The sequence below is a fragment of the Phaethon aethereus genome (assembly GCF_964289735.1).
Source record: "Phaethon aethereus genome assembly, chromosome: 1".
Lineage (NCBI taxonomy): Eukaryota > Metazoa > Chordata > Aves > Phaethontiformes > Phaethontidae > Phaethon > Phaethon aethereus.
In genome coordinates this window covers 151,548,294-151,570,777 of record NC_138575.1, presented here as the reverse complement: position 1 = coordinate 151,570,777, position 22,484 = coordinate 151,548,294, and the positions used below count along the sequence as shown (strand labels likewise).

The following is a 22,484-nucleotide window of genomic DNA, read 5'->3' as shown; positions in this document are numbered from 1 at the left end:
ATACAGTAACATGAGGTTAAAAATGCAATTTAAAATATGTTTGTGAAGTGATACATGCCAGTTTCTGTGGGGTTTATAATCAAGAAGTAGAAATTCATTATTAACTAACCTGGCATCGACCCTTTACCAGTATGTGATTCTTCCCTTATTTAATTGCTGTTCAGCTAGTCTCTGGGAGACTATTTGATTAGAAAATATGGCATACTAAAGAAAATCATATCACAGTTTCTTAGTGTTTGCAGCCTTAATATACAAAGATATAAATCAAAAAAACTTAGTATATTCTGTAGAATTTTAAACCTTTATATAATAAAGTATTAAGGGCTTTTAAAAACCTTGAAAACAGAATTAAACTTAGGGGTAAGACTTTAGGGATGGTATTTTAGTACAGAGGTTGTAGTAATTTTCTCTTATCTCTTCTGCCAAACAGAGAAGGCAGAGGTTCCTGTCTCTTTTGTTCTCTTTTAAATCATTTAATATACAATATGGGGCTACTGCTCTTGCTCAGGATGATGTCTTCTATAGTTCACTGTAGGACAATATTCCTCGTGGGTCTGGAAATCTGTTTGCAGTTGAATGTCATAGTTTTTATGAGAAATTCTTGTGCTGTAGGGTATTGAATTTTTTGCAAGTTTGTAGTACACACTGCAGTATTCTTTTAGAACGGCAAGACTGTAGGTCATTTTGAAAATCATGGACTGTATCTTAAAGCCACAGGATGAGTCATTATGCAGGATTTACAAAGGGTAGTAAAAGTTTGTAAGGTGTAACTGCAGTGCACACATACATTAAATGAAAACTCATGATGCAAATGAGTTCTCTGTCCTAGAGGCAGCTCTGTGAGATAATTCTTGTACTTTATTATGGGCTAGTGAAATCTGCCCAAGCTTGTCTCACGTTCAGGTATATTCTCAATACTGTTCAGCTGTTTGTTTTTCAGAGTTTAGAGGATAACTGTTATTAGCGGAGGAAACATTATCTTTCGCTAGTGGAAAGGTCTCACTTCTGCTATGAAAATAAGCATTGTGCTTTTAAGAGGGTTTTCAGACAGGAGTGACCTAGCCTAAAGCAATTGGTTTTACAGGGTTTTAGGATAAAATATTTCCAGAATCTTCTCAGCTTCAATAAAAAGAAGAAACAAGCAAAGTTATTTCTGCATTTTTTGTCATTTCTTTCCACAGATTTGTTATTATTGTAAAATAAAAATTAACTTCTACATTATACTTCTAGACAGGCTGTTTGAATCAGAACAGTTCTCGAATCTAGTCAAAGATTACTCTAGTCACAGTAGTCAGAGGTCCTCAGTAGCCTGTCCTGACCAAGATCTTTTTGGTGTGCTCTTTTCTACTGGCAGTGTTGTTTTCTTCTCTTATTTGACCCTATGAATTAAGCATTTTTTTAATTTATCTCCTTTTTACAACTGCTGTCTTTAAAAAAGTCCAGCAGAACTTTTCTTATCAAGGAGGCCAAGGGCAGTAGTAGCATTCAGTAATGTATAAGCATCTGCTTGAAAGGAGAGGTGGGGAGTGACATATTTGGGGCAGAAATGCAGGGTTCACAAATTCAAAGCATGTACACAAGCTCATCTCATCCCATGTGAGGCACCTGAGTGTGTGGTTTGAGAGGATATTTGCTGTAGGCTTCTGGGAACAGCTCTCCCTGCATAAATTCATGTGACAATGTAGGTCAGCCAGTGTGAGTGGAAGTACCTCCTGGAACCTTTCTCAAGCCACAGGAAGCTTTAGTTCCTTGCCCTGTTCAACTCAGATTAATTTAAATACTAGTCAGAATCTGACATTGCCTTCATGGGAGGAATCTAGTACGTTTGCGTAGGCATGTCATAAATACAAATACACAGCATTTTAAATGTTTAGCATATTAAGGGTGTTTTGTGAATTAGATTTCGTTTTTCCTCTCATACCATTGATCTGTAAGGAAATTCTCCAGAGCTGAAGCAACACATCAGGTGCCTTACTGGACCTGCTGTTTACAAACAGAGAAGGACTGGTGAGAGATGTGGTGGTTGGAGGCCGTCTTGGGCTTAGCGACCACGACATGATAGAATTCTCAGTTGTGAGCAAAGTAAGGACAGGGGTCAGCAAAACTGCTATCATGGACTTCCGGAGGGCAGACTTTGGCCTGTTCAGGTCACTGGTTGAGAGAGTCCCTTGGGAGTCAGTCCTGAAGGACAAAGGGGTCCAGGAAGGCTGGACAGTCTTCAAGAAGGAAATCTTAAAGGCGCAGGAGCAGGCGGTCCCCATGTGCAGTAAGAAGAGCTGGCGGGGAAGGCGACCGGCCTGGCTGAACAGGGAGATATTGCTGGTACTCAGGGAAAAGAGGAGAGTTTATCATCTCTGGAAGAAGGGGCAGAGGCAACTCACGAAGAGTACAAGGATCTCGTTAGGTCAAGCAGGGACAGAATTAGAAAGGCAAATGCCCAGCTAGAGCTCAGTCTGGCCACAGTCGTAAAGGATAATAAAAAATGTTTTTACAAATATATTAACAAGAAGAAGAGAGGCAAGGAGAATCTCCATCCCCTACTGGATATGGCGGGGAACATTGTCTCCAAGGACGAGGACAAGGCTGAGGTACTTAATGCCTTCTTTGCCTCAGTCTTTAATAGCCAGTCCAGATATCCGCAGGGTATTCAGCCCCCTGAGCTGGAAGACGGGGATGGAGAGCACAATGTACTCCTCATAATCCAGGAGGAAGCAGTCAAGGACATGCTAAACTACCTGGACACCCACAAGTCTATGGGCCCTGATGGGATCCACCCGAGAGTACTGAGAGAGCTGGCGGAGGAGCTTGCCAAGCCACTCTCCATCATTTATCAGCAGTCCTGGTTAACAGGGGAGGTCCCAGAAGACTGGAGGCTTGCCAGTGTGACGCCCATCTACAAGAAAGGCCGGAAGGAGGATCCTGGGAACTACAGGCCTGTCAGCCTGACCTCTGTACCGGGGAAGATTATGGAGCGGTTGGTCTTGAGAGTGCTCACAGGACACCTGCAGGACAACCAAGGGCTCAGGCCCAGCCAGCATGGGTTCATGAAAGGCAGGTCCTGCTTGACCAACCTGATCTCCTTCTATGACCAGGTGACCCGCCTAGTGGATGAGGGAAAGGCTGTGGACGTTGTCTACCTGGACTTTAGTAAAGCCTTTGACAGCGTCTCCCACAGCATTCTCCTGGAGAAACTGGCGGCTCGTGGCTTAGACAGGTTTACTCTTCGCTGGGTGAGGAACTGGCTGGATGGCCGAGCCCAGAGAGTTGTGGTGAACGGCGTTAAATCTGGCTGGCGGCCGGTCACAAGCGGTGTTCCCCAGGGCTCGGTTCTGGGGCCGGTCTTGTTCAATATCTTTATTGATGATCTGGATGAGGGAATCGAGTGCTCCCTCAGTAAGTTTGCAGATGACACCAAGTTGGGTGGGAGTGTTGATCTGCTGGAGGGTAGGAGGGCTCTGCAGAGGGATCTGGACAGGCTGGATCGACGGGCAGAGGCCAACTGTATGAGGTTTAATAAGGCCAAGTGCAGGGTCCTGCACTTTGGCCACAACAACCCCATGCAACGCTACAGGCTTGGGGAGGAGTGGCTAGAGAGCAGCCCGGCGGAAAGGGACCTGGAGGTGCTGGTTGACAGCCGGCTGAACATGAGCTGGCAGTGTGCCCAGGTGGCCAAGAAGGCCAACAGCGTCCTGGCCTGTATCAGGAATAGTGTGGCCAGCAGGAGTAGGGAAGTGATTGTGCCCCTGTACTCAGCACTGGTGAGGCCGCACCTTGAATCCTGTGTTCAGTTTTGGGCCCCTCACTACAAGAAGGATGTTGAGGTGCTGGACCGTGTCCAGAGAAGGGCAACGAAGCTGGTGAGGGGTCTGGAGCACAAGTCTTATGAGGAGCGGCTGAGGGAACTGGGGCTGTTTAGTCTGAAGAAGAGGAGGCTGAGAGGAGACCTTATTGCTCTCTACAACTACCTGAAAGGGGGTTGTGGCGACGAGGGTGTTGGTCTCTTCTCCCAAGTAACTAGTGATAGGACAAGAGGAAATGGCCTCAAGTTGCGCCAGGGGAGGTTTAGATTGGATATTAGGAAAAATTTCTTCACTGAGAGGGTGGTCAGGCATTGGAACAGGCTGCCCAGGGAGATGGTGGAGTCGCCATCTCTGGAAGTGTTCAAAAAACGTGTGGATGTGGCGCATCCATGTGGAAGGGGCAGGCAACTCATGAAGAGTACAAGGATCTCGTTAGGTCAAGCAGGGACAAAATGAGAAAGGCAAAAGCCCAGCTAGAGCTCAGTCTGGCTACAGTCGTAAAGGATAATAAAAAGTGTTTTTACAAATATATTAACAACAAGAAGAGAGGCAAGGAGAATCTCCATCCCCTACTGGATATGGCGGGGAACATTGTCTCCAAGGACGAGGACAAGGCTGAGGTACTTAATGCCTTCTTTGCCTCAGTCTTTAATAGCCAGTCCAGATATCCGCAGGGTATTCAGCCCCCTGAGCTGGAAGACGGGGATGGAGAGCACAATGTACTCCTCATAATCCAGGAGGAAGCAGTCAAGGACATGCTAAACTACCTGGACACCCACAAGTCTATGGGCCCTGATGGGATCCACCCGAGAGTACTGAGAGAGCTGGCGGAGGAGCTTGCCAAGCCACTCTCCATCATTTATCAGCAGTCCTGGTTAACAGGGGAGGTCCCAGAAGACTGGAGGCTTGCCAGTGTGACGCCCATCTACAAGAAAGGCCGGAAGGAGGATCCTGGGAACTACAGGCCTGTCAGCCTGACCTCTGTACCGGGGAAGATTATGGAGCGGTTGGTCTTGAGAGTGCTCACAGGGCATCTGCAGGACAACCAAGGGCTCAGGCCCAGCTAGCATGGGTTCATGAAAGGCAGGTCCTGCTTGACCAACCTGATCTCCTTCTATGACCAGGTGACCCCCGCAGAAGTGTCATGTAGTTTTCCAAAGCTATCTGTTGCTAACATTCAGTTGGAGGACGTGAGGTGTAAAGAGAAGAACACTGCAGTAACTGAGGCAGTACTATAAAAATGCAACCTTTTGTTTCACTGTGTCATTAGTAATAGGAGCCCCTCTGTAAGTGGAGAGGTTCATTATTTAAGTATCTGTTTCTAAATTGTATTGTTTTATCTGAGTTGTCAGAACTTCCTAATACAAACATGGCACAGATATTATAGGAGGCTTTTTTCTGTCAGTGGAGCAACACTTTTTCCAAAGTATATGAAAATAAAGCAGGAAAAAACTGCCAGGTCTTCTGGCCCATATTCAGACACAATGGTTTTGCAAACGCTCTAGTATCTCTACTGCTTCTACTTGCTCTGTGCCATTAACAATTGCAGTACCACAGACAAGGTTAGAAGACTGTATTTCAATGATAATCAAAAATACAATCAGTTTCTCGAAGAAAAGTCTGAATACTTCCCATACTCTCTGTGCTCTAGGTTGTTTTTTTCTTTCCTTGCTGTGCTGTAAGATATCCCATCTTCTGATTTCCCTCAGGTAGCTGGAGAACTTGGTTCCTTGCTTTTGATATTGCTGCACTGTTGTGCAAATAGAATTGTGAACTCGTGAAGACTTTAAACTGTTTTTGGAGATTGATTGACTTCAGTAAGCTCAGTCAGTGTTTGAATAAGATTATATCCATAGCGGTGTTCAGCTTTTCATGCAAAGTGGTTTTTTTTCTGGTGGTGTTTTCAATTTGGTACACCTCTTATTTTTGGCTGTAAGATGCATCCTCCTCATACAGCCACCATTTCTCTAAAAGCATTGGTAAGGCATTTTCTTTCACCCGTAACTGTCATTGTTACGCTAATTCATGAGTGTAACTCTGGAGAACTGTCCATTATTCCGATGGCTAAAATTAAATTGTTTGGAATACATATTGTTGTTTGCATGTATTCTTGACCCTTATTGGAAACTTACTGGAAGCTGAGATACAGCTCTCATTCACTCAGTATTACTGCAGTAGTTATCAGCCGCCTCATGTGCAGAAGCCATGTTGTACAGTAAAAATACTGAAATTAAAGGCCCTGTCTGAAAGGAATATCCTAGTAATTCAGGCATAGATGCACTTAAGTGGGTACACATCCCTTCCCAATGACAAAGTCTTCTGTCAAAGTGTTGGTGGAACAGGCCTGTGGCTATTTGCATTGGCCGTGTACAGTACATACACAAGGTATGCAAGCTCAGGCAATTGCTAGAAATAGGACATACTTTTAGGAAAGAGGTATAAATAATGGTATGAAGAGACCTTGAAGACATGTTGTAGCTTCTCTAGTCTGGGAAGTGTTAAACTACAAGCATGATAATATTTCAACTGTAAGATGAGTGCTGGAGGTGTGTCTTGTTTGTATTCAGGGACTGAAATGTAGTCAGATGACTGTGATTGTCCTTCCTAGCTTGCTTAGGAGCTTTACTGCTTATGAAATTCAGATCCCAGCATTACAATTTTTGCAAAACAATTTTAAAACACGGTTAATAACCAGAAATTAATCTACTTTTGCTTATACAATAGCCAGTATATATATATAAAAAATATCTTGGACCAAACCTTAGTGTAGAGTATTATAGGTTAAACACATCATGGATCCTGGTGAACACTGTGCTAGTAATTCTGCTGTGATTATAATTCAGGGTTTTGGGAACAATTTTGAGAGTTAGTTAATGATCTCTGAAACACATGGAAAAAAATATCAATCAGTAAGACAGTGACTAATACAGCAAGGGGTGCAGGCAACAATCTTAGTAATTTTAGCTGAAATATTGATAAAGACCTGTATCAGGTCACAGTGATACCCATGCAACTGTCTGGGCTTTCTGTGGCAGATTTTTTGTTTTGTTGGTGAATCCAGTTGTCTGCTGGGGAGCAGACAATTGCAGCTTTCCCTTTCCTGATTTTGTATGCAGGGAGTTCTAATCCATGCTTCCCATTCAGATAGATCCACAGACTTCAGAAAGAATGAAGCACTGTTAATTAGTAAGACAGGCTTGCCTGATATCCTTATGAATTACAGACACAGCATATGTTCAAGCTGCTTCAGTGAAAGAAACCTCCTGACATTTGAGTTGTATTCTGTATTGATCTGTTTTCTGAGACAGTCAACACAAGGAGATAGCTTTTCTTAAAAAGCTTATAAAACTAAAATATGTCTTTTTAAATTAAGATGTTACCATAGCATCCTTGATACTTTGATACTTTCTGGAGCAGGGATCTCTAGAACGAAGTGGCAAAGGCTCATGCTGAAGTCCATGAACGTTTGTTTTGCAGGGGAGACTGGATAACTAATGCTGCTTTTTGACTGATGGCTATAGAATAGTCTGAGTATTTATTCAGAGGAGGTATCTCTGTAAGCCGTAACAATCTTTCTTGCATCTTTTCTGTCTTCCCTCTCCAACTGTACAGGCACGTGAACGTTTCCATACTGGTAAATAAGAGAGTGAACTGAAGTGTTTTGATAGCCCACAATGCTGCATTTTATTAGCTTGCTCCCTGACTCTTTTTTGGATTGCACAAGAAACTTTCTCTCTGATTAATCTGCTATAGGAAGGCATAGTCTTAAACCATGAGGACAGAAGCCAGCTGATCACATTTGATCTCAGCGTCAGGGATTAATCTTAAACTCTCTTTTGTTTAGCAGTATAAATGTGGGCCAAAGAAGTTTTTCTCCTTTCTCTAGGATATAATAACATATTATACATGACTTACTGCCACAAATCTGGGGAAGTAATTGGCTTTACTAGTGGGAATACAGTGGAGATAGTCAGTCATAATTAACATGTTGTTGTTGATATTCAGAGTAACAGGTGAGTGTACCATAAGTATTCATAGGCAGTTAACACAAAAAGGAGTAGAGAGTTAGTCAACATGCAAAAAGGACACTTCAAAGGAGTTGTTCATGAAATGGTGAAAGGAAACTTAGGACAATTTTTAAGTTACTGACTCAAAAATCTCTTTGTCTGTGGAAGAGTTTCTTTTGAGAAGATAGATGGCAGTTTTACAGGCACAAGTGAAAATTCAGCTGCATAGAAAATAGATTTTTCAAAGCAGTAGACTGCAGAGAAAAGCTTTGCTAGATGACACCATAAATAAAAAGTTACTCATTTTAAAAGACAGCATTACAGTGGGGGGAGGGGAATAAATAGGAGGGAGAAGAAATACGGGATTCACTGTGGCTATGAGTAAGTGCCTATAGAGAATGTGTTGGTTTTCTTTTCTAGATCCCTTGCTAGTTTCCAGCCAATACTGGAAAACAGGGCTGCTGCTGTAGCTTGTGCAGTATAAAAGAGGCTTTTTGGTCAGCATTGTTTAATGAGTTATTTTTATCTTGAGTACTAGCTTCCAAGTGCCTCATCTTCTGTACTTGTTATTAATGGCAATATCTGGAAAGCCCACATGAAATATAATACCTCCCTGAAGGAGTCAGTGTCCTTTTTAAGATAGAGAGCTGGGCAAAACCAAAGAACAAGAAACTCTGTCAGAGTATGTATTTCCAGATACAGTGAAGGCAATGGAATATGCTGCTGGAACTATATGTTTGACATGTTACACTGCCATGCTTTTTCAGCTAACAGGAAATAAAGAATATGTTCCCAATTGGTGCATTTTGCGTGGGAAGGGACTTCTGCTCTTTCCAGGATGTCTCAGCAGGGCCAAGTGGATGTTGTCAGGTTATTTTTTTGGCTCTGTTGTGGACGCAAGTGTGTTGTATGACAAGGACCCAAGACTGTAGCTTTTCCTATGGCACAATAGTTACCTCCTTGGTTACCGTTAGCTTACAATTTAGTTGCAAATATAAACAATGTTTGATCATGGCGACTGAAAGTTTATCTGCAGTTAAACAGAATTCGATGTTGTTTGGCCTTCTCCATATTAGAGAGTGTTGGGCTTTACCTATTCTACTTGGTGTTTACCATTTCTCAACATCAAGTAATAGCTAAAGTCTTAAATGTACCTTTTGTCTCTCTCTCTCATCTGTAAAAAGCTAATGCTATTGCTTTCACAAAATTTCTCTGAGGATTCATTTGTTCATGAATCACTTGGAGACCCAAGAGAAAAGGATCAGATTTTCCTACAAGTTTCTGTTGTACATGAAGCTACATTTATTTCCAAGAAAAATGTGTTTCCAGGTCTCTCCTGAGTGAAGTATGTGTGAGCTGCAACCTTCAGCCACAGATGTACCAACAGTACGCTTCTTCCACACACCCTCATGTCTTCCAGGAAATTGGCAAGCATTGGTCTAAGCCTTAGTAAAAGGCACTGAAAATACAAGATGTTCTGTGTATCCTCTGAAGGAGTAACTGAATGTTTGCAGCTCCAGAACATTGTGCTTATGACTTCAGTTGCTTCAGTTGAATCAGCAGCACAAAGTTTGCTTCAGATGAAAAATGCTTCCTGTGACTGATACAGGGATGGCTTTTTCTGGGAGGAGGGAGGACCAGGGAGTATGAGGAGGATGCATAGGCCTGGGCTGAAGTTGACACCTTCCTCCCTCCCTTGTGGCTATCACTCTCACGTGGTAGCATCTATCTGTTTACAGCATACCACGCTGCTCTGAACTCATCAGGAGCCAACTGCATGCTTCAGCTCACAAAGGCCAAACATCCTTCTCGTAGGCTTTATCATGAACTGCGGCTTGTCCAAATGAGAAAGTGTCAATAAATAGAAAATACCTAGAGAGAGATTACTTCAGTCTGCTGTCTCCCAGTGTTAAAACGTTTTGTCCAGACTGTTTCCAGTTTCACATATTTGTTGCATTTTGCTTTGAAGATTTGCAAAATATCCTGCAGAAAGGATTTCTGCGAATGATAAAACCGTTTCTTGGAAAAAAATAAGCCATTGAATATACATGGACTGTAATGCATGCATTTACACACCCTAATAAGTAGCAGGGAGCTAAGAAACATTGTGGCTGTGGTTACAAATCCTCTTACTTTATACTTACAACTCTTCTAATCTTTGGAAATGCTACCTTGGTACTGTATCTGGTGATTGTGAGACTTCACTTATGTGCAAAAACTGTAGGTAAGTCCCAGATGCAGTGAGTTGTTGTTGGAAGGGTACTATTGAAAAATGTTCAAGTTCTTGTTGGAAGAAAATACATGTGCTGAAATCAGCTGTTCTAGGACTGATTTAGAGTTTGCATTACAAATACTGACAACTAATATAAATTACCTTGCTGTATGCACTACAGTTTCCAGTAACACTGAGGAGAGGTTAGAAGTATTTTGTGGTGAGAAAACAATGCTTGTTAAAGCTGTGAGAGGGATTCTTAAGAACACTTTTGGACAGGAGGGAGTTAATTTGCACTTTCAGGAAGAAAGACACTCTTACTAAGGTAGTAACAATTCTTTTTTCTTTGCCTACAGGAAGGAGTTGAAGTGAGGGTTGCCAGAATATTCAATACCTTTGGTCCTCGAATGCATATGAATGATGGTAGAGTTGTCAGTAATTTTATCCTACAAGCTCTGCAGGGAGAACCACTAACAGTAAGTAATGACCTCTTAGTGACGTGAAGCACTGTTCATTTTTATATCCTATCCTCATGTACTATGAAAGAGGATGGGTTTTAGAAAACACATAGGTTTCTCCCTCCACAAAAAAAAATTCTAATCTATCAAGCTCAAATGTATGGAATTATATATTCAAAGATGTGCTCTGTTGATGATATTGGTATTCCTTTCCCAGAAAGAAACAAGGCTACCAGCTGCGATCTGAGAAAGTATTTTAGTCATCCTGAACTTGAATCTCTATCTGTCACAACTCTTCTATGGGGATAAGGCATGACAAGGCTAACAGAATCATGTTTTGGTACTTAATCCTGTTGAGGAACTTTCTCTGAACCCTTTTTGGAAGTTAGGCATCTAAATGTCTTTTTCAAGCTTGGAGATCAGCCTAAATTTTCCATGTATAACGTAACATTCAGTGCCTTCAGGCTACATCACATATTAGTAAATAAAGCTGGACAGAACTGTTTTTTGTTACCATTGACCAACTGGTGTGGCATGACCCACGTCTGTATAGCTGAATTTTTCTGACAAAACAAGTTGCCATATCCAGACTGCTTGCTGTGAATGGTCCTTGGCTTTTGATAATACACAACGTTGTCTGAGAGAGCAAAAGCTGGCACAGGCCAATACTCTGCCAAAGATGCTGCTGGCAATGTAGCTATACAGACAGTGCCTGACTATGAGGATATGTAAAATAAATGAGGAGACATCCTAAAACAGAGATAAGTAGTTTGGGATCTGAGACCAGTTGTGAGCTCATAGAAACATTTACAGTTTATGTGACATACAACAGAAATTTCATATAAATATTTGTTAATATTGCCTAGATCAGAAGAGTGAAGTGCCAGGAAACCACTCAGTGGCTTCTGCTAAATAACTAAAATGTTGCTAAGTATTTCCATGGGGCAGCTATCTTGACACTGAGACAGCATTCCTTCTATTGGAGTCTGTAAAATCCAGAGTTCAGCCAGGGAATTCCTCTAGGAAGGAGCAAACAATCCAAGGAGAAAAAGGATGAAAGTTTTGTGGCAACTCCCACTACCGTGATTCTTCTAGAGCAAAATCTGAAACTGGACAGAACATTGAAGAGTATAGACCAGGGAGTAAGTCATGCCCAAGCAAGATGAAGCTTGGTGTTCTGTGATAGATCTCCCCTAACTTTAGTCTTTTTCAAATAATGTGCCAGAATGTGGCTAGCCCCTGCACTACTTGGGTAGTAGACACTACCCTACTGACAGGGTGAAATGTAGAACTCTTCATAAAAAATAAAAGAAGCCTGCAAAGCAATACACATCACGTGGCTTAAGTACACTGATAATTTTTGAAAGATTGGTCTACTCTGTAGGTCAGCATTTGCTTGCTTGCTTGCTGTTTATCAGCAATCATTGACTTAGGCAATTTGTTGTTATTTTTTAATTTCATCAATGATGCATCTTGGCTACTCTGTTGTTCCTAATCATTGCTAAATTTCTGGTTTAGGCTTGTGGTTATTTTCAGAGTAATAAGCCTGTAGTAATTTGAATGCTGTATTCACTGCATCTCCTAAAGATTTGCTTTTTCCCCAGAGATGTACTTTTTTTTCTACAAAGCACTGTCAGTGCTCAGAGTACAGTAGGAATTGTATGATGCTGACTGTGACTTAATGGCCAGTGCTTACTAGGACATATGACATTTAATATGTCATAGAAATCAGCATTAAGACTGCAGATGTCAGGGCTTAGTCTTGGGTAGCTGACAAAACCAGTGGGCCCAGCTTGCCTAGTCTTTACTGATAGGAGTCTTTTCATCACTGAATAGGGTAATTGCACAACCACATGGGTTCAGTACTTTTTTTCCCTTTCAAAACATGAAAAAAAAAGAGCACTCAAATTCCTGCAGAAAGAGTTTGATTTTCTTACTCAGGCATGCTGTTTGTTGCAAGACACTAAGCAAATAGAAGCAGACAAGAAGATGGAGCTTCTTGCTTTGATGGTTTTGATCCTTGTAGGACTTGCTTGTATCAAAATACAAGTGTAACCGTATACTGGTTTGTCAGTGTTGTATGTTCCCAGGATAGCATCCTGGAGCATAAAGTCCAAGCCTCTAAATGCTGTTTAGAAAGCTTTTCTAGGCTACGAAGGGTCAGAAGGTACTTCCGTTTTTCGAGTTTGTTCCCCAGTGCATGTAGTGAGCTATTGCCATATTTGGCCTCTCAAATGATTTTTTCATTCATACTTAGTTTCTCAAGTTTTACTGAAGAACACTAACTGGAAATCTTGTGAAGCCTTACTAAATATGAAGCAGTTCTCTTGTTTTAAAGCATACAATCCATGGGATATCTTAGAGCATCAATAGGAGAAGTCTGAAGTCAGTGCTGTTCTGTGGGAGAGAATATTGAAAGCTTTTGTTTGTTTGGTTGTTGTTTGTTTGTAACTGCCATGCTGTCTAGACTTTATCAAGAATGTAACAGAGGATAAAATAGAACATTTTACCCAACATCACTGTTCTGCAGGGAGTAACTGTCTGACATTGAAAATTACTGAATCTGAGAGAAGAACTGAGGGGAGACTTGTTTAGCTGACCAGGTCAAATAAAATGAATTATCAGCAATAAGGAGTAGTTGAGACCAAAAGAAATTTCACCCTTGTATCATTACAGAATTTGCCTGACAGGAATACCAAGTGTTGATTTTTTTAGAAACTGAATGTATTCAGTCTCTTTGTTCAAAGTAGTTGTTCAAATGGAGCAAATAGTCTCTTGAGAGAAAAATCTTTACTTTGAAGAAACTATAGCCTGTGCAAACATGACCATTGTTGCTTTGTATTATTGTAAAGGAAGGGTTTATTAAGAGAAATCAGGAGGTACTGAGAAATACTGGGAGGAGGAAGCTACACTGTATTTTCCAGCCACTGCCTGCATGTAGGAAAGGTAGCCACATGGATGACTTCGCTGAAATCATGCACAAATGACTTAGTTCCGTAAAACTTACCCTACAAGCTAAAAGAAAACAAGCAGGAAGCTCTATATACATGCATAAAATCTGCTGTTTGCTTTGGGAGCCTTGTCAGGCTGTCAGTGTGCTCTCCTGGTGCATTCTTCTCAGAATCCGTTATTGGGTAAACTCTTAAACCCCTGATGTTACACAGTGCCTACCAAAATGTGAACTTTCTTCGGTCTGAATCAGCCTCAAGAGCAGCAGGCTTACCAAGTGACACATGATGGCATGTATACTGATTGTATTGCCTTTCCTGTCCCCTAGGAAAACAAACATGCTTTCTATTCTGTCCTTCCAAAAAGCTTTTCTGTTTTAGCAGGTTGACAGTAAGATGTGTGCGTCCGCAATTAAACTTCAGTGTTTTCACTACTTGCGTATGCATACAGATAGCATTCAGTATTTAAGTATTCATGTTCTAGGGACTTTAGTACTCCACACAGTTAAACTGTGGGGGGAAAAAAAATGTTATCTGATACCATTATGTATGCTTTAAGTGTACTTTAAAGTCTGGGTGAACTTAAACAACTTGCTTGCTCCAAAGTGCCAGCACATAACCTGAGAAAACATTTATTTTTTTCCCCTCTTAGATTTTGTTACAAATCTGTACAGGTGACTTTGGGAGTCATAGCCTCTAGAAATTCTTCCTCGGAGGGTAATACCTAGAGCCACATGGTTTGTTTTTTGTCCTGATTTCTTCAAACACTTATAGTGGTACTTCTCTTGACAACTTTTTGAGAGACCACTAACATTTGGTGGTCACTTTGAAGTTGGCTGTTGTTAATGAACAAATCAAAATTGCCAGTCATAACTACGTCTTAGTAGTCAGAGGTTTGCTTTAAATATTTGGCGCTCTGTTCTGGCCGAGCGCATGCTGCAGCCTCTTCCAGTGTTCCAGGAGAGGACAAAGCATCCCTCTGTCCTACATCCCTGAGAACGTTTCCTATGCATGGAGTTCTGGTTAACAAAATGCCTAAGGACATGTTCACTGGCGACACATCCAAGAGGAAGATGACCTTCAAAGAACTGATACTTTGCCAAAGGCTCTGCAAGCACATCTTTTTCTATTCCTGTAACATCGAGCTTGTGTCTTCAGGTGCTGCTTCTTGGGACGTTTTTCTAGAACAGTGAGGGAAAGATAATTGGGCTAGAGAGGACTTTTATATTTATGTAATTTTTCTAATTTCCATCTCTTTTTAGGTCTACGGACCTGGAACTCAGACGAGAGCTTTCCAATATGTCAGGTAAGCCTTGTTTGCGCTGTCCGATACTTACTTCACTGAGTGCTCCTTTGAGCTTGGCCAGCTTCGCATGCATCTGCATTTCCGTCGGAGGCATTGCCTTCATTCTTAGCCAGCTATACTTTCAGAAGGCAGACGCTGAAGTTTTAAATAAAAGTGCCATGAAACGAAACGTTAGTTGGTTTAGAACTGGCAACGGAAATGCTGATGTGCCGTGCCCTTCCCTTCGAGGGGGAGCGAGTAACGGGCAGGGACGTGCGCGAGGCCGAGCCGTTTGTCCGTCCGTGCGTCTCCGTGCAACACTGCCACCTGCCGTCCCTGGGGGTGCCGGCGGCAGCGCGCGTGCGCCGGCCTTCGGCGGGAAGCCACCGGCTGAGGCGGGGGGTGCAGGTATTGCTGTAGCTGGTATTTGAAGTGTAAAGCAAGGCCAGAATGTACTTTCACTACGAAAAAGCGAATCTGTTCCTCAGAAGCTTTTGTTCTTTCGTGTTAGACAAACTTCCGTGCCCAGCTTCTGGGTTGTTCTAGTCGTTCTCCACTTGGAAATGTTCTTTCCTTCTGCTGAAAGTTACAACAGTGGTGACAGACGCTACGGAAACCCCATCAGTTCAAAGTAGCCACTCTTTTCCTGATTATAACTCATAATGAAAGGGATCAGGGTTTGTATGGCCAGGGGCAAGCTGCTAAGTTTGTTGCTGATAATCCAAAATAACTTTGGGTTATTTTGCTGGGGGGAGGTAGCACCAAAATACTGGGTTTTAACAAACTTGGATTAAGAATTTCTGAAAGTGAGAAGACAAACAGCAAACCACAAAGCAGGTGGTGCTGTCATGTGCCTCTGTATTACAACTTACTCTATTTTGTTTGAACTGTGTTGGAAATGGGCTTCTAAATATGCATGGCTACTGGAGGGAAGAGGAAGTACTTTTTTCTTAAGTAACTTGATTTTTTTTAATATTCTTTCATATGTTCAGATGAACTATAACCAGTGTATCCCGAAGATAATCACCCTTTCAAACTAACCCTCTTACAATAGGGACTGTGGAACAGCAGCTGAGAAAACATCCACCACACTGTAAATCTTATATCAGCATTCCTCAGCCGCCTGATCTGCTTTACTGGAGCTCTGAGGAGGCAGGTCTCTTTTTAGACAAGAATATTATCTGCAGGGAAGTAGAAACTGCCTCAGTCTGTTCTTCCCTTTTTATAGTGATCTTGTGAATGGGTTGGTGGCGTTGATGAACAGCAATGTCAGCAGTCCTGTCAACTTGGTGAGTATGAGAGCTTCACTCTGCTGTGTTTCCTGTGCAGAGGCCAACATCACCTCTGTTTTCCTCCTCGTCACTGATGCTGATTTGTAGAAGAAATAAATGGAGCAAAAAAAGCTCTTTTCATTATGAATAATGTATTCTTCCATGTATTTTCTTTATAAATAAGAAGATTAAGCCCCTACATGTTGAGATCTTGTAGTTTCAAGAACAGGATAGATTTTCTAGAGTTTTTCATTTGTTTTAGCAAAAAAAGATTTATGTAATTAGAATATTATAAAAAAATGAGCAAAATATGAGCGGGGGGGGGGGGCATGCAAAATACACCAAGGAAATTTTTGAAGTTTGGTTTTAATGAAAAAAAAGCACTGAAGGAATACTTAGCTTTAAATAATTAGAAATCACTTCATACTAGCCTTGATTAGAGAGAAATGGGATGGTATTTGATTGTATAATTTTCTAATATTGATTAAGACTGCTTAGAATGTAACTTTTCTAATAAGATTTTTGTTCTGTCCCATTTGTTGTCACCTTACTCTCAGCAGTGGATATAAGAATGGAAAAAGGATGCATATGCCAGGTCATTTCTGTGTATGCCAACTTTTGCCAAATCAGATATTCAACTCTGGAGGGCAGTTGTTCACTAGATTTTCCTTTTTTACTGTGTTCAGTTCTATGTTTCTATCCACGTGATGATGTTTTTAAACCCCACCATATGTTTTGTCTCCATAAAAATCAGTATTTAAATCTATACGTACCTACATGTTCAGTTTTAGGTCAAACAAGATGGAGTAAAGAACAGTTTTGCAACAAAGAAAGCTAGGGATGGAGGGAATTGAGTCTGATGAAGACAAGCTAATGTAACAGGAAGCTTTCAGCAGTTTGCTCTGAAATGTTCATCAGGAGTTCACATGCAAGTTGGTTAAAAAAAAAGAGAGTTAAGAAAAGGAATATTGTATAGGAGAGCAAGTAGCCCTTATACATATTGATATGTAAGCTGTAGTAAATGCAGAAGCAATTGTTTGCAGCTAAATTAGTTTGGTTTCGTAGCTTTGGATGAACTGAGAATTTAGCATAGTACTTTGTTATATCATCTGTCCCCAACTCAGCAAAGTCCCTGAATCCAGGTTTCAAACTCATGGTGTGGTTGTGTGGACTGCTGAGTGGCACGTGCCTTTACTGTGATTGAGGTGCATTTGCCCATTCTTTACAGACAGATGTTTTTGAGCACCCCCCTGCATACATTGAATTACCAAGGCAAATGTAAGGGAGGACAACTTTTCTAATCAGCGTGGACCTTGTCAAAGTTGTGTAATGTTCAACTTTTTCAGAATTTAACATGACCCTGTTAGAATTATATCACGTCAGAAAGCTAGCATGTCGTAAGTTGTTTAATTGTTATTGTAATGAATAACCCTCCTCTTTCTAGGGAAACCCAGAGGAGCACACTATCCTAGAATTTGCCCAGTTAATTAAAAAACTTGTTGGTGAGTATGATAAGAAATTCTTAGTAAAGCTTATGAAGTACTTATTGTCGTGAGATGATTATTACTTTATTAATCTGTGTAATATATGGATAATTGAATTGGTCTTTGGATTTCTTAATAACTTTATCAAAGGCATTTAATTGTATCCTAATCATGTAATTAAATATTAATGATAATCCAAATCCTCTCAATTGTATGTAAAATATTGCACAAACGGTAGAATGAATGCATTCTTTCTATGTGTCTGTGCGATCTATACCTATTATTTTCTGTAATGTTTATGCATTTTTTTAGCTTTGTTTTGGCACAAGGACAATATGTAAATGAAATGTAAAACACATAAATGAAAATGTCTTGCATAACATCTTAGCTGAAATACAGATACTTCAGCAAGCTGGTTCTTCACAGTTACGCAGACTGTTCTCCTTCCACTACCATTAAAAACCTCATGCTGTGGTGACAGTCTTTCTCTTACTTTTCATTGACCTACCAGTGACTCTTGCAAGGGCTGTCAGCACCTCCCTTGTATGTGCCTGGGAAGAAAACACTGTGGCTTTCTCTTCATTCTTGCTCTGATACCTGTAGCAAATCACAGCTCTCAAGAATGGAAGCAAAGGGCTGTGCTTAGTCTTCTAATGTGGCTTCCTAATGAGATGAAACATACTGATGCCATTAGCCAAGGGTTTTTAGTCTGCAGATTCCAGCGATGCTTCTGAGGGATCTGAAAAAGACAAGTTCAAACAAACAGTACAGAAACTGATGCATCTGATGTTTCTAATAGAGGACTATGCCCTCTGGAAAACATCTATGAATCCACAGATCAGGGAAGGAAACTGAAAATCACAGCACGCCAGGCACATACAATAATTGTTACCTCCATTTGTCTGTTCACAGACAACTTGATCTGTTTCAGTCTGCCTGGAGAGGCAGTTCAGTTCTACATCCATAAAATCACACAGTAATGTGGCATGTAAACTATATGCTAGAGACATTGTCCCGTTGCTGTGTATTGTCATGAGGAAAGGCAAGTACTGTGTTTGCTGTTTAAATCAGACTGGAGAATATGGGCAAAGAGGAATTGAAGTCCTCTGACAATGCAAAAGTGCTAACAGAATCACAGAATGGCTGAGGTCAGCAGACACATCTGGAGGTCATTTGGTCCAACCCTTCTGCTCAGGCAGGGCCACCTACAGCTGGCAGTGGCCCAGGACCATGTCCAGACAGCTTTTGAGTATCTTCAAGGATGGAGACCCCACAGCCTCCCTGGGCAACCTGTGCCAGTGCTGAGTCACCCTCACAGTAAAATAGCATTTCCCAGTGTTCAGAAGGAACCACCTGTGTTTCAGTTTGTGGTCCTGTCAGTGGGCACCACTGAAAAGAGCCTGGCTTCCTCTTCTTGACTCCCCCATCAGGTATTTGTGCACAAGGATAAAATCCGCTTCAGCCTTCTCTTCTCCAGGCTAAGCAGTCATAACTCTCTCAGCCTATCTCATAAGAGAGGTGCCGCAGTACCTTCATCATCTTAGCAGCTGTCCACTGTGCTCTCTTTAGTATACCCTTGTCTCTTGTACTGGGGAGCCCAGAACTGGATACAGCCCTCCAGATGTGTCTCATCAGTGCTGAGTGGAGAGGGAAGATCATCTACCTCGACCTGCTTGGCAGCACTTCTAATGCAGCACAGGATACCATTTGCTTGCTTTGTGGCAAGGGCATATTGCTGGCTCATATTCAACTTGGTGTCCACCAGGATGCCCAGCGAGACAGTGTTAAAAGCCTCACTGGAGTCAAGGTAGAGGGTATCCACTGCTCTGCCCTTGGCTACTGAGGCAGTCGTTCGTTTCATCATAGAAGGTTGTTAGACTGGTCAAGCATAACTTCCTTTTTGTGAATCCTGCCAAAAGCTTTGTGATACAATTTGTGAATCCATGTTTCTCTGGGACAGGTGGTTCACCCAGCTGTTGCATGCAGTATAGCTATGTCTGTGGAAAGCATTTCAGTGGTAGAATTATGAAGCAGAAAGCTGCAGATGGACTTGATGCTCCAGTAGGTAGGAAAGATGTGAATGCAAAGCGTAGTGAATTGCAGATGATAATGCACAGTTTCTTGTTTAACAGGCAGTGGAAGTGAAATCCAGTTTCTCTCGGAAGCACAGGATGACCCTCAGAAGCGAAAACCTGACATCAGAAAAGCCAAACTATTGCTTGGCTGGGAACCTGTGGTACGTACAGCTGTATTATTGTTGTTGTGTGCAAAAACACGGGGGGGGCGGGGCAGAGGAGGATGGGGGAGGAGGACCACATGATCATGATATGTTTCAGTTATCAGAATATCTGCTTAACACAGTCTCCAGGAGAGTTGTTTAAAAGGCTCTCGCTCATATGTTGCCCTAGCTCACGATTCAAGAACTGCTGGGTAAGACTGTATATGGCCTGTGCCATGCAGAAGAGCATATTAGCATTGGCATTTGTAATAGACTTAAGGAGAAAAAAAAAAACATTTTTAGGATAGGCATTCTAACTTTTTCACATATATATTATGAAGTAACTACCCTTCTGTAAGCCCAATGAATCCTTTGAAATATGTGGTACATAGTTATGGGCACTAATGAATTTGCTGTTCCTACAATCCTCATTCCTGTTTTGCTGTGGCAACATGCATTATGGAAGGAAAAAAATTGCTTTTATTTTATTAAAATATTTTTAGACAATCTTTGGAGTAAGACTATTTTAGAAATGATCTGTAACATCATTGTAACCAAAAAGATTTTTTGGATTACTAGGGACAAATATGAGCGCCAGAAAAGTGCTCAGCTTTTTAGAGTTTGTCTAAAGGGAAGTACATGAAACTCTGGCAAAACAGAAGCTAGCCAGAGAGAGATGATACATTTTGATTATTTTTTTTTAATGCTGGTGGACTGAAATAAACCAGAATAAGAAGTCCTTACTTTGGACTACAGATATCATACGTAGAGATTTTCAGAGCTTGTTCTGTGTGTTGATAAGCTCAAAAATGTGTTGAGGGTTAGTCTAACATCTCACCACTCATAATAATGTCTGTCCACCTCTAGAGCTTAGTTACCAGCCATCTGAGGTGACGTCAAGATTGTGGTTGTTCTGCAGAGCTAATACGCAAGAAATGAAAAATGGCCATGGTTGCTGTTTTTTCCTTTCTCAACCTTTTTTGTGAAGTTAACTGTACAAGTGTATGACCAGGCATAGCTGATTGGTTTGGGGAGGTAAGATCTACTTAATCCCCAGAAAGGATGTGACTTTCTTAGCCAGCTCCCCATTCTACCTCGCACAGTGTTTTGTAAGCTTTTTCAATTTTGCAGATAAAATTCTTTCCAGGAAACATGTGAATCTATCTAGTAAATGTAAGCTTATTAATAGAAAAAGGTAGCTTCAGAAAGGATTCACAGAGGCGCCAGATATTGATAGAATATGCCTGAAAGCACGAGGGTGATGGCAAGTGTTACAATCACAGAAGGTTTAAAACAGTTAACTTTTATACTTCTGACCTTCTGTGTTTGGCACATTCAGTACCAAAACTTACTCTGAAGTAGCAGGACAGTGTTGGTATGTCAAAGCAAGTAGATTTTATCCTCCTGTATTGATGATGGTATCAGCAAGTATGTCAGAGCATATGGCTCCTGAGAAAAGTGGGTAGTATTTCTGTTGTTCCTGTCTACATCTCATACTGTTTAAATACAGGCATAGAATACAAAGAATTACAATTATTTGCATAGGGTTTAAGAATATCAAGTGAGATACTGGATGATAATTTTTATCCCTTTTTCTGTATATCAGTGGAACACTGAAGAAATAAAAACTACAAAAAACCCCACCACCTTCATACCTTTCTGTGCTATATACCATTCTGTGAGATTCTGCAAAAGAGGATCTTTAGTCATTAAGAACAGAAAGGGCTTAAATTTCTGTGAGCTTATCTCTTTCAAAGTTATTATGAATTGAAAGTACAATTACATAAGTCTGTTCTGGCACTAAACAGACCAGTCATAACCATCTGATGAGACATAAATTTGTTGGGACTTTTTGACTTACTATGTCAGAGAATTTATCTGATGTTTAAAAGCTAAGATGCATTAGCAGTGTAGAGATGTAACCAGTGTGTGGTGCTGCTAATACTTATATTGGCTGAGGATGAGACTTCCTCACAGTCTTTTGAGCTGTATTAAAAAATTTCACCCTTGTGAAAAGAGCTGATGTGAACTTAGATTGATATGATTCTCTTCTCACTTTTGGGAACAGGTCCCATTGGAAGAAGGTTTGAATAAAGCAATTCATTACTTCCGTAAAGAACTTGAGTATCAGGCGAACAATCAGTATATTCCCAAACCAAAACCCGCAAGGATGAAAAAAGGAAGAACAAGACATAACTGAAGACTATTAGTTGGACAGGAAATTCCCTGCTTGACATTTGACGGATGTAATTTTTTTTCTTTTTTTTTTTGTTTTTGAGAGAGACTTTGAAACAGGTATCATGAAGAACAAACTGGAATTTCATTCTGAAGCTTGCTTTAAAGAAGTGGATGTGCCTAAAAATAACAAACAAATATTCCCCTTCCCCTGCAAATCTTGCCTTGCACTTTTTAAATCTGTCTTTTTATGTAAAATAGAGTAGACGCATCTTTTAGTATCTTCAAGTTTTATATCTTGCTGTGAGATCATTTTGTTGTGACTGTCCTTGACAGTTTTATTTACTGGTTTCTTTGTGAAGCTGAAGATAAACACAAACGGGATGGAAAATGCCAATTTATTTATAAAATGGGTACTATAAAATAAGAGATGTTCTACTATGCATAAGAAAAAAGCTAGTGGTATTGTCAGGTGAGAGACACAGACATCTAAGTATAGAGGAGTTTAAAAGAATTCTGTATGAGAGCTTTATGTATTCTTTAAAGGAGAGATTTTTTCAAAGGTTTAGTTTTAGTTGTAAACTTGAATTTGAGATATTTTCATTGATTACCATGGATAAGGATAT

The 22,484-nt window shown here is 40.9% G+C and overlaps 1 protein-coding gene across 4 annotated transcripts in view; it reads left to right on the top strand.

Moving 5' to 3' along the window:
• The window catches only part of UXS1 (UDP-glucuronate decarboxylase 1), a gene marked incomplete at its 5' end in the record, with an annotated part of 63,603 nt that extends 41,119 nt beyond the window's left edge, over positions 1-22,484 (top strand). For 2 of the 4 annotated variants that reach the window (XM_082014424.1, XM_082014423.1), the window contains 6 exons: positions 10,376-10,495; positions 14,688-14,731; positions 15,939-15,999; positions 17,426-17,487; positions 19,602-19,701; positions 21,752-22,484. In XM_082014424.1, the coding sequence (XP_081870550.1) occupies positions 10,376-10,495; positions 14,688-14,731; positions 15,939-15,999; positions 17,426-17,487; positions 19,602-19,701; positions 21,752-21,883 (519 nt within the window). In that variant the 3' untranslated portion in view covers positions 21,884-22,484. The remainder of the gene's footprint in view (positions 1-10,375; positions 10,496-14,687; positions 14,732-15,938; positions 16,000-17,425; positions 17,488-19,601; positions 19,702-21,751) is intronic. The other 2 variants (XM_082014426.1, XM_082014425.1) reach the window with 1 other exon arrangement.